At 49.5% G+C, this 11467-nt stretch overlaps 2 protein-coding genes across 4 annotated transcripts in view; one reads left to right on the forward strand and one right to left on the reverse strand.

Annotated features, from left to right (window-relative positions):
* PACC1 (proton activated chloride channel 1) overlaps window positions 1-554 on the reverse strand; it is a 35110-nt gene extending 34556 nt beyond the window's left edge. For all 3 annotated transcript variants that reach the window (XM_054169301.1, XM_054169314.1, XM_054169311.1), the window contains exon 1: window positions 397-554. In XM_054169301.1, the coding sequence (XP_054025276.1) occupies window positions 397-432 (36 nt within the window). In that variant the 5' untranslated portion in view covers window positions 433-554. The remainder of the gene's footprint in view (window positions 1-396) is intronic.
* A 3818-nt stretch (window positions 555-4372) lies between these two features.
* NENF (neudesin neurotrophic factor) lies at window positions 4373-9257 on the forward strand. The gene is made up of 4 exons (XM_009897533.2): window positions 4373-4540; window positions 5995-6055; window positions 7784-7887; window positions 8845-9257. The coding sequence occupies exons 1-4, from the start codon at window positions 4373-4375 to the stop codon at window positions 9019-9021; spliced, it is 510 nt and encodes a 169-aa protein (XP_009895835.2). The 3' UTR covers window positions 9022-9257.
* Window positions 9258-11467: the final 2210 nt, after the last annotated feature.

Consider the following 11467-nt stretch of genomic DNA (forward strand, 5'->3'; position numbering starts at 1 on the left):
AGAGGATGCAATCTGACATGCCAGTAAGGAGGGCCTGGGGCAGCACCAGACAGGTGAAGGCACACGGCCACATGGTCAGACCCACTCGGTTTGGCTGCGTTTCAACAGCTGCAGAGGGGCCACGGGGGCAAGTCGCGGTACGGAGGGCTTCGCGCCGCAGCCGACCTGCTTCGCCAGGGCTCCCCGCCCCCGGCAGCGACTCGCCCACCCCTGCCGAGCCTCAGAGCCAGGGTCCGGAGCTCAACCGAGCTCAAGGCGACAGCGTTAGGTATGAACGCTTAGCACGCCCCGCGTCCGGCATTGCCGCTCGGGGGACTGTTCCGGCCCCTCCCGGCGAGCTGGGGCCCGCCACTCACCAGCCCTGCCCCAGCCTCCCCCATCCCTCCCTGCCTGTACCTCTTGGTAGGATGCGGACACCTCTGGTCTTAGCATAGCATCTGCAGCGGGGAGCGGTCACCGCGGGGGCCGGGAAACAGCCCAGCCGCACCGCACAGCACAGTGACACAGAACCCCAGCCCAGCCTCCCTGCCCGCGCAGGGCCACGCAGGCGCCGGGACCCCCCACCCGCCCGCGGGAGCTCCCCGCCCCCGCGCCGCGTTCTCGCCATGCAGCGCGGGGGCGGCTGGGAGACGTAGTCCGGCGGTAGGCGGCGGCCGTTTGCGTGGGGCGGAAGGCAGCTAGTAACGAAGAGCGGCTGAGCTCCGAGCTCACCTCACCGCCAGACAACGAGGAAGCTTATGGCGAGCTGGGTGTCACTGGCAGCCGCCCCGGCAGTAACCACCGTCGTTTTCCACGTCCAGGCTGCAGGGCACGAAGCTGTGACACGCACGATGTACTAGAAGGCTCACAACGCCATGGAGGCTCTTATTTCAGCATCCAGAGCCCGCTCAGTAATTCTCCCGAGCTCTCCTGCTCTCGGCCAGTGCCGCACGGTTGGTCGTTGCGCGCATAAGGGTTTTTTTTTTTTGGTACGGAACGTTCTTCTCTGCTGTGAATGCATCGTGTAGCGACGGGGACTTGAGTCTTTTCTACACCGCGCACTCCACAACACAAACTCCCTTAAGCAAGGCTGAACTAGATTCGAAAAGCACTTTAAAACAATTTTGCCAGCTCTCCCACTAGTACAATGCTACTGTTGACAAAGAGTTGTATTGTTTGTTGCCCAAGGCTGCCAGCAGGACACCAAAACAGGCGGCCTTGGCAAGCAGACAGCATTTCTGCAGGGCTCCTATGATAGACCCTCCCACGCTGTGCCGGCAGCCGCGGTACTGGGGCACTCCGAGAAGATATAAGCGAAAACCACGTAAGAGCTGGCTTATGAGTCATCCATCCACACCTATTTCTCTTCCCCAGCCTGGAAGTAATCGTTAATGTTTCATCATCAAGAAAAAGCATGCACAACATTTCTTGCATTGAGACACAGTGCTCTAGCGAGGTCCCTGCCTAAGACCAGTTGCTAATAGGTTTATAACCAAGGTTTTAAGTCCTTTGACAACATTCCTAATATACAGCTTCTCCTTACATAAAGAAAGCATTTTATTCTTGTTATGCAATTTTCCAGATGTCAGGGTTTCAAAGGTGAGCTCTAACCCTCAAATTGGTGAGGCTTCAGACAGATGTTGGCTAGTATTCAGCACTTGCAGCCCTCCCTTGGGGAGACAATAGGTAAATCTATAAGGTGATTGAACCAAACTGACAAATTAGACTTCTGCATGTTTCCAAGTGACATGGGTCTCTGCCACGTGAGGCATTTGCAGGCAGAGAGACCAGGCAAATGCCAGAGCCTTTACTCGCATGCAGTGGGAGCATTCAGAAGCTATTTTGTCCAGAGGCTTAGTAAAGGTCTCTTTTTCTGCTTGACATTTCACTTGTGGCTTCTGTAGTCAGCAAATGGATGTGATGGATGGTTAGGATAGGAAGCCTAGCTATTGTTTAGGCAGTGTAGGCAAACTTCACTGCTTAAGGAGAAGCATAGAATAGACCTCCAAAGGTCATCTAGCCTGACCTCCCCTCTGTCAGCAGGGACATCCTCAATTAGACCAGGTTGCCCAGGGCCTTGTTGAGCCTTACTTTGAATATCTCCAGGGAAGGAGCCTCAACCACCTCCCTGGGCAACCTGTTCTACCACCCTCATAGTAAAGAACTTGTTCCTAATATCCAATCTAAATCTGCCCTTCTCTAGTTTGAAGCCATTGCCCTGTCACTGCAGGCCTTTGTAAACAGTCACTCTCCATCCTTCCTGTAGGCCCCCTTCAGGTACTGAAAGGCTGCTATTAGGTCTCCCCAGAGCCTCCTCTTCTCCAGGCCGAACAACTCCAACTCCCTCTGCCTATCCACATAACAGAGATACTCTAACCCTCTGATCATTTTCATGGCACTCCTCTGGACCCTCTCCATCAGGTCCATGTCCTTCCTATATTGAGGGCTCCAGACCTGTACACAGTACTTCTGGTGAGGTCTCACCAGAGCAAAGTGGCAGAACCACCTCTCTGGATCTGCTGGCAAGGCATTTTTTGATGCAGCCCAGGATGTGATTTGCCTTCTGGGCTGCAAGCACACACTGCCTGCTCATGTCCAGCTTCTCATCCATCAGCACCACAATCTTTTCCACAGGGCTGCTTTCTTACACCTCATCCCCCAGTCTGTATTGACAGCGAGGACTGTTCTGGCCCAGCAACAACTGTGTTAGTCCCTAACAGGACAAATACTTGAGCTTGCTGTGCCAGATAGCAACCTGTAGCAAGCAGTCAGTATCACAGTATCACAGTATCACAGTAACTAAGGTTGGAAGAGACCCCAAGGATCATCAAGTCCAACCTGTTCCAACAGACCTCACAACTAGATCATGGCACCAAGTGCCACATCCAATCTCCCCTTGAACACCTCCAGGGACGGCGACTCCACCACCTCCCTGGGCAGCCCATTCCAATGACGAACGACTCGCTCAGTGAAGAACTTTTTCCTCACCTCGAGTCCAAACCTCCCCTGGCACAACTTGAGACTGTGTCCCCTTGTTCTGGTGCTGGTTGCCTGGGAGAAGAGACCAACCCCCTCCTGTCTACAACCACCTTTCAGGTAGTTGTAGAGGGCAATGAGGTCACCTCTCAGCTCCCAAATGGTCACAGAAACACAGCTTCTGCACAATCTGCCTCAGGCAGGCTTAGCCCAATCCATCACATGGGGATGTGGTCCTTTGGTTGTCACCCTCATACTGTGGTGGCATGCCCTCATTCCTCTGTTTCTGGCCTTGTGATGGCATTTTGCTGCTTTCCTCCATAAGAAAACTATGGAGATGTTGCTTTGGACTAGCTAATTCAGCTCCTTTAGTCACCATCACTGGAGGTGTTTAGGAAGAGACTGGATGGGGCGCTTGGACCCATGGTTTAGTTGATTAGATGGTGTTGGATGATAGGTTGGACTTGGTGATCTCAAAGGTCTTTTCCAACCTGGTTTATTCTATTCTATTCTATTCTATTCTGTTCTGTTCTGTTCTGTTCTGTTCTGTTCTGTTCCGTTCCGTTCCGTTCCGTTCCAATTCTATTCTAGCTCCCATTTACTGCCTGGATTCTTCTCCAAATCATTAATCTCTCACAACACACAGTACAAGGAGCAGTGATACCAAACACATTTGAATCACAGCAGTCAGGAAGACTGGATGCTGCAGTACCCAGGCTGTAAATCCTTCTAGTCTTCACCTGCCAGCACCACAATGAGGGGGACGTGACACATGTATCTAAGTTGTAAAAAGCTTCTCTTAATTCAGTGTGTAACTACACCATCAAACAGCTTGTTCTTGAGACAGTAGACTGCTTCCCTGTGCTATATTTGTAGCAGGGGGAAATACATCACTTGAAAATTTCCTGTTTACCCTTCCTGAGACTAAAAATGTCAACGTTTGGTTGGTTGGTTGCTGTTGGGGTTTATTTGTGGTTGGTTTGGGGTGTATGGTTTTTTCCTAGTCATAAAGACGAAGCCCGTCCTATATGTGCCGATTTTGCGCACAGACATTTAAAACACCAAGCAGAGAAACCGCCGGGCGTGGAAAGGGCTGGGAAGGAAGGACTCTCTCGCTAGTCCGGGTGCCGTCCGCGCAGCCCGCCTGGGAGAGCGCTCTCCAGCTGCTTCCCTGAGCCGCTCGGACACTCCTGGGAGCAGCGCCGGTAATTGTTCCAGCTGAGTTTAGTGCGTGTGGGCACTAGCTTTAGCTCTTCCCATGTACTTTCACGTAACCAAACCCCCGGGGCGTCAGGGCCGGAACCCACATCCCCCCTCCGCCAGCCCGAGGCAGCAGCGCAGCCCGAGGCCGGCTCGGGCGGGGGCTGGAGGCGGGGCCGGGCCCCGTCCCGTCCCGTCCGGTCCCGTCAGCCGCGGCATGGCGGGCGGCCGGGCCCGGCTGCTGCTGCTGCTGCTGCTGCTGCTAGCCGCCCTCCTGGCCGTCCCGCTGGCCGCGACCGAGCGGGAGCCCCGCCTCAGGCCGCCGGCCGAGGCCCCCGTGCGGCTCTTCACCGAGCCCGAGCTCGCCAGATACGATGGGCAGAAGGTAGGAGCGGACGGAAGGAGGGCCAAGGAGGGCGAAGCAGCCCCGCGGCGGGGCCTCAGGCCCCCCAGCCTCTCAGGCCGGGCCGAGCCTGATACTGGCGTGGAGTCGAGACCAGGGCCGGGGTGGGGAGCGCCCCCCTAGCCTAGCCGCTTTCCCGGCAACCGCTTTCAGAACTAATGTTCCTGCTGCTCATCTGTTTCTGTTGTGGGGTAACCTGCTCTGTAGGCACCCCTGAGAGGTTTGTTGGCCTTTGTGCGTTGCCTGCCGTCGCTTGTCCTGCTTGCAGCTGCTGATCGTGGCCGCTGAGGTTGCTTACAACTCGCTGGCACCTTCCTAGTTTAGTTGTTCCCTGCTTGACAACGTACTCATGCCAGTGAATTTCACATTACCATAAACCACAGCCAAAGGAGTTTTCTCCCAATAATTGATGAAAAAAAACACCAAACCGATTTAGATTTATTTAATTAGTTATTTACTTGAACAAGATTATGGAAATAGCTTAGCAATTTCAACTTAAAAGAGTTTTTAGCTTTCTGTAAGGGAGAAATACCATCAGAGAGTCACATTCAAATTTTTATAGCCCTGTGTTGATAGATGCCTTCCTTCTCCTTTGAAAAGCTTGGCTGCCCTTCTCAGGGTCCTCTCTAGATACTTTCAAGAAGCTAACCAGCATCTGACTAGAAAATATATCTTACACATAAAAAAAGGCAAAGGCCCTGTCTTACTAAGTAAAACAGATGCCAGCAAATCAGATTTGTGTGGGTTTATGTATTTTTTGTGTTCTCTTAAGCAAATAAAGAATGCTGATGGCCATAAAGCTTTTGATCTTCAGCAATATCCATCTGCATTAGAAACAGATGCAGCTGATCACCTTCAAGCCTACAAGTGTGCAGACACAGTGACTTGCAAGAGGGCCATGTCTGCAAAGATTGTGATGTTTAGATTGTAAAAGCTGAAATCCTATTTAAAAAAAACCCACAAAAATCTCAGTTTAAAGCACAGACAAGAAATTCCACAAGAGGTAAGATATATGCTTAGATATATCAGGTAGTGATAGGACTAGGGGGAATGGAATGAAGCTGGAGGTGGGGAGATTCAGGCTGGAGGTGAGGAGGAAGTTCTTCCCCATGAGAGTGGTGAAGCCCTGGACTGGGTTGTCCAGGGAGGTGGTTGAGGCCCCATCCCTGGAGGTGTTTAAGCCCAGGCTGGACGAGGCTCTGGCCAGCCTGATCTAGTGTGGGGTGTCCCTGCCCATGGCAGGGGGGTTGGAATTAGATGATCCTTGTGGTCCCTTCCAACCCTGACTGATACTATGATACTATGATATACACAAGCAAGAGCAAACACAACAGAGAATTTGATTCTCTTCTTTGTGCCCTGGGCTCCATAGTGAGAGCTAATTGCCTTTTACCTGCACTGAAATGTTGAGGATACACTGATGGCTTCCTTTCCAGGAAGGACAGCCCATTTACCTGGCAGTGAAGGGAGTAGTATTTGATGTCACTTCTGGAAAAGGTGAGTTTGCTTCTTCCTTTGTTACCTGCTTTGTTTTCGTGGTGGTGTTCAGTCACTTGTTTCTAAATACTTCCCATGTATTACAAACCTGCAGAAAATTGCAATGAAGAGAATATATTTTTTTCCCCTTTTTGAAAACCTCCATTTTCCTCCTGTGGTATCTCACCCACTAAGGTTTTGTCTGGGACTTCTGCTGGTTTGATATTACAGTACACACAGACAAAGAAGACAATGTAGTCCAGTTAGCTGGGGAGCTGATTGAAATGCTGAAGATACCAGGTGAGACCCAAGTCCACCCTGATGTAAGGCCAGGCCATGCAGAAGTCAGTGCTACAGCAGTTAATTGCACTGGGTACTGAGCTGCCTAGATTAAAGCTTAACTTGGATGTACCTGTACTGTACATCAGCATTGCTGCAGTTTCATCTTGTCCTTGTGTGCTGGTGTTTGCCTAGCCGTGCTGTCAGTGGCATGGTCAAAACTCTTGGGCTGTGATTTTGAAAGGAGGGCAGGGAACTAAGTAAATTTTGGTTTTCTCCTTTGGAATTTTTCTTATTTCATGAAGCTTGTTTCATCATTTACAGCCAAACCATTTATTGCTGTATTTGCAGAGTGGCTGATCTTCAGATCCTTGCCACTGCAAATTCTGGAGTCTATGATTATAGAATCATAGAATCAACAAGGTTGGAAAAGACCTCAAAGATCATCAAGTCCAACCTGTCACCCAACACCTCATGACTACTAGACCATGGCACCAAGTGCCACGTCCAATCCCCTCTTGAACACCTCCAGGGATGGTGACTCCACTACCTCCCTGGGCAGCACATTCCAATGGTTAACTACTCTCTCTGTGAAGAACTTTCTCCTCACCTCCAGCCTAAACTTCCCCTGGCACAGCTTGAGACTGTGTCCTCTTGTTCTGGTGCTGGTTGCCTGGGAGAAGAGACCAACCCCCACCTGGCTACAACCTCCCTTCAGGGAGTTGTCGACAGCAATGAGGTCTCCCCTGAGCCTCCTCTTCTCCAGGCTAAACAATCCCAATCTTCTCATAAGAGTGTAAAAGCACATCTCCCTACATGATAGGTAAAATTTGAGACTGCAGTTTAGGTGTTCAACAGTTGTGTTGTATAACCCCACCCTCTGCTTACTGGTTTTGTTTTGAGTTTGTTTTTAAGGACTGGGATATATTCTAAAAAAGCAGTGAATCAAAAGTCAGTTTTGGTTAGTCTTAGACTTGAGTTGTTGCTTTTAGGTCACTGGCAAGTGTAGCAGGCTGGTGAAGAGTAAAGGCTGGACATACCCTGTACATTGTCAAGAGGTTGTAGACAGGCAGAGGTTGGTCTCTTCTCCCAGGTAACCAGCACCAGAACAAGAGGACACAGTCTCAGGCTGCACCAGGGGAGGTTTAGGCTGGAGGTTAGGAGGAAGTTTTACACAGAGAGAGTGATTGCCCATTGGAATGGGCTGCCCAGGGAGGTGGTGGAGTCACCATCCCTGGAGGTGTTCAGGAGGAGACTTGATAGGGTGCTTGGTGCCATGGTTTAGTTGATTAGGTGGTGTTGGATGATAGGTTGGACACGATGATCTTGAAGGTCTCTTCCAACCTGGTCTATTCTATTCTACCCTACCCTACCCTACCCTACCCTACCCTACCCTACCCTACCCTATCCTATCCTATCCTATCCTATCCTATATCATCACTGGATTTATTTTTTTTCTTAATGTGACAGAATTTTATGGAAAAGGAGCCCCATACAATGCTTTGGTTGGAAAGGACTCAACAAGGGGAGTTGCAAAGATGTCCCTGGATCCAGCAGATCTCACCCATGACATAGTAAGAAGATGGACTGTTTGTTTAATTCTGTTTTGCAAAGTTTCATTCTTCTGCAAGATGATGAATGATAATATTCAATTGCTTGTCCTGATTTGGTTCACATATTTTAAGCCAAAATGCATGAATAGTCTTTAAATACATAAAATGGATACATATTTACTGCCCATAAAAGGTGCAGTGCTCACAGCCTTGAAGAGGAAAGGTTTCCTCTGTGGAATCAGTACAGTTCACAGTATCACAGAATCACTAAGGTTGGAAGAGACCTCAAAGATCATCAAGTCCAACCTGTCACCACAGACCTCATGACTAAACCATGGCACCAAGTGCCACGTCCAATCCCCTCTCGAACACCTCCAGGGATGGTGACTCCACCACCTCCCTGGGCAGCACATTCCAATGGTGAACAACTCTCTTGGTGAAGAACTTTCTCCTCACCTCGAGCCTGGAAGACTTGACGGGGTGCTTGGTGCCGTGGGTTAGTTGCTTGGGCGGTGTTGGATTGGTTGATGGTTTGGACGTGATGATCTTGAAGGTCTCTTCCAACCTGGTTTATTCTATATATGTATTCTATGTATAAAGGCAAAATTACTTGCTGTCTGAAAAGCTGCTTCCAAAGACAGTAAATAACCTTTTGTGTGTGTGTATCCTGTGTGCTGGCAGTGAATGCTGTTTCTGGCAGTGAATGCTGACTCTGGCAGTGGGTTGTTGCTTGCTTGAGGTGTGATTTATTTATGCAGGGAGAAGGAAGGAAGGAAGATTAATGGTTTGTTTTAATCTATGACTTTGTCAGGGCTGAGTTTGAATGGAAAGGGTATACTATCAATTTTGTTGCTCATGTTCTGCAGTGTGAACTCGAAAGCTAACTCTGGGGTCTGTGGTGATTTAAGAAAAAATAGAAAGGCAGGTCTGTATTTTTATTTCTTTGACACAGAACTTTAATTTCCGTGTTTCATTTAGACAGGACTCACAGAAGAGGAGCTGAAGTCCCTGGATGATACCTTCAATAATGTTTATAAGGCCAAATATCCAATTGTTGGCTATACCTCACGACGAATTCTGAACGAGGATGGCAGCCCCAATCTAGACTTTAAACCTGAAGATCAGCCACATTTCAACATCAAAGATGAATTCTGAGGACCATTTTTGTACCTAGAGAGTGCCTGGGGAAGAAGCATGACCTTTTCTGGAGTTCATTACAGCAATTAGCTGTCATGAATCAGTTTTCTGTTTAGAAAACATACATGTGTGTGTACACAGGTGGTTTAGAGGAAACCAACTGATGTGTATTAGTGTCACACACCTGGGTTGTCTGCTCTGAATTGTGGGAATTACTTAATAAGAAAGTTCTTTCTGCCTGGATTTCTCTGTTTACAGTATCACAGTATCACCAAGCCCAACCTGTCACCACAGACCTCATGACAAGACCATGGCACCAAGTGCCACATCCAATCCCTTTTTGAACACCTCCAGGGACGGCGACTCCACCACCTCCCTGGGCAGCACATTCCAATGACGAACGACTCGCTCAGTGAAGAACTTTCTCCTCACCTTGAGCCTAAATTTCCCCTGGTGCAGCTTGAGACTGTGTCCTCTTGTTCTGGTGCAGGTTGCTAGAGAGAAGACACCAACCCCTTCCTGGCTACAACCAAACTTCAGGTAGTTGTAGAGGGCAATGAGGTCTCCCCCGAGCCTCCTTTTCTCCAGGCTAAACAACCCCAGCTCCCTCAGCCTCTCCTCACAGGGCTGTGCTCAAGGCCTCTCCCCAGCCTCGTTGCCCTTCTCTGGACACATTCAAGTGTCTCAATGTCCTTCCTAAACTGAGGGGCCCAGAACTGGACACAGGACTCAAGGTGTGGCCTAACCAGTGCAGAGTTCAGGGGCACACTGACTTCCCTGCTCCTGCTGGCCACACTATTCCTAATGCAGGCCAGGATGCCATTGGCCTTCTTGGCTACCTGGGCACACTGCTGGCTCATGTTTAGGCGTCTGTCAATCAGCACCCCCAGGTCCCTCTCTGTTTGGCAGCTCTCCAGCCACTCTGACCCCAGCCTGTAGCTCTGCATGGGGTTGCTGTGGCCAAAGTGCAGCACCTGGCACTTGGATTTGTTGTACAAGTGTGTAATGTAAAATTACATTCCTTAGAAGAGATAAGGAAGTTTTTAATAGTTGAAACATGACTGGTCTTTTTGTGAGTCCCAAATTGTTTCCCACTCCTTGGAAAAGGGTGCCTACGTTATCTCCATGAGCAAACACCAATTCTCTGCTCCAAGTGAGTTGAGTGTAGTGGTTTAGATGGTTTAACCCACCTGCACCCACATAAAGCGCAGTGTGGTGGGGGGAGGGCTTGCAGGTACTTTGCCCTCCCTGCAGGGCGTTTTCCCCCTGGCAAGCTGAGACTGTTCCACTCCCCCCTCCCTGCCCAGCTAGGGTATAAAAAGCAGGGCATTGCAGCTATTAGCTGTCCTTTTGGCTCCTGCCTCCCCTGGATGAGAGCTACTGCAGCTGCTTTCCTGCTCCTCTGCCACATTGTTGGGGCTGATCCTCCTCCCTGCTGCCTCTGCGCCTCTTCAGCGAGAGACTGGTTTTGTATTCTTCTTCTTTTGTCTCCCATCCATCCTTGTTCCTTGCCCTTGTAAACCTTTACCTCTCTACTTCCAAGCCGACTCCAAATTATTGTTTGGTGGATTTGCTCCTTCTTTTTCCCTCTCTGTTGGGAGGGAGGAGGGGGGAGCAGGGGAGATATCACAGTATCACAGTATAACCAAGGTTGGAAGAGACCCCAAGGATCAACAAGTCCAACCTGTCCCAACAGACCTCACAACTAGACCATGGCACCAAGCACCACATCCAATCTCCCCTTGAACACCTCCAGGGACGGCGACTCCACCACCTCCCTGGGCAGCACATTTTCAGCCTTGCCCCCATCTGAGCTCTTAACTCCCAGTTAAGGCTCAAACCATCACACACAGCTAAACTCAGCTGGAGAAGCGAATGAAAGGCTGCATTTTACAAGCAATAGTGAAATGCATAATGGATATGTACAGAAGATACAGTATTTGCTATATTATACAAGAATTCACAGGAAATAACACAACACAGGAAAAAATCCCCCTTGCAGGAGGATTCCACCTTGGGTTCTTCCCTTTCCCCTCCAGTTAATTAGATGAAAAAGGAGAAAGAGAGAGAAAAGGATATTAAGGGAAATTTGTTAGCTGAAAGCTTTGTTAGAGAAAAACTGGTATGCTTATCTTACCAGTTCCAGTCCAGGGTCAGCAGCATGCACTCTGGCCAAGAAACAAAAGACAGAATGAAGCTGGAGTGAGAGAAAATAAGGTGAGAGATATGTGCTATCTCATTCATTTAGAATTAATCTTTGTTTTCCTTTTCACACCCAAACATTCAGCCAGAGAATTCTGCAGCTGTCCTTTCCTTAAAGGCACAGCCTAAACTGTCACATTGAGGTAGCGCAGGTACAGACAGGTGTAATGAAGGCTTATCAAAAGCATTGTGGGGGGTTAGTATTTGACAGGTTTGAGAACACTGGCTACAAAACCACTCAGTCTGTTTAAATGCAGTCACT

The sequence above is a fragment of the Dryobates pubescens genome, chromosome 2 (genome assembly GCF_014839835.1).
Source record: "Dryobates pubescens isolate bDryPub1 chromosome 2, bDryPub1.pri, whole genome shotgun sequence".
Classification (NCBI taxonomy): Eukaryota; Metazoa; Chordata; class Aves; order Piciformes; family Picidae; genus Dryobates; species Dryobates pubescens.

Excerpts from the sequence above, each read along its gene's own strand:
- NENF (XM_009897533.2), top strand. The coding sequence starts at position 4,373 with ATGGCGGGCGGCCGGGCCCGGCTGCTGCTGCTGCTGCTGCTGCTGCTA. Across the intron at positions 4,541-5,994 it reads CCAGATACGATGGGCAGAAG|GAAGGACAGCCCATTTACCT; the intron begins GTAGGAGCGGAC and ends CTTCCTTTCCAG. Across the intron at positions 7,888-8,844 it reads CAGATCTCACCCATGACATA|ACAGGACTCACAGAAGAGGA; the intron begins GTAAGAAGATGG and ends TGTTTCATTTAG.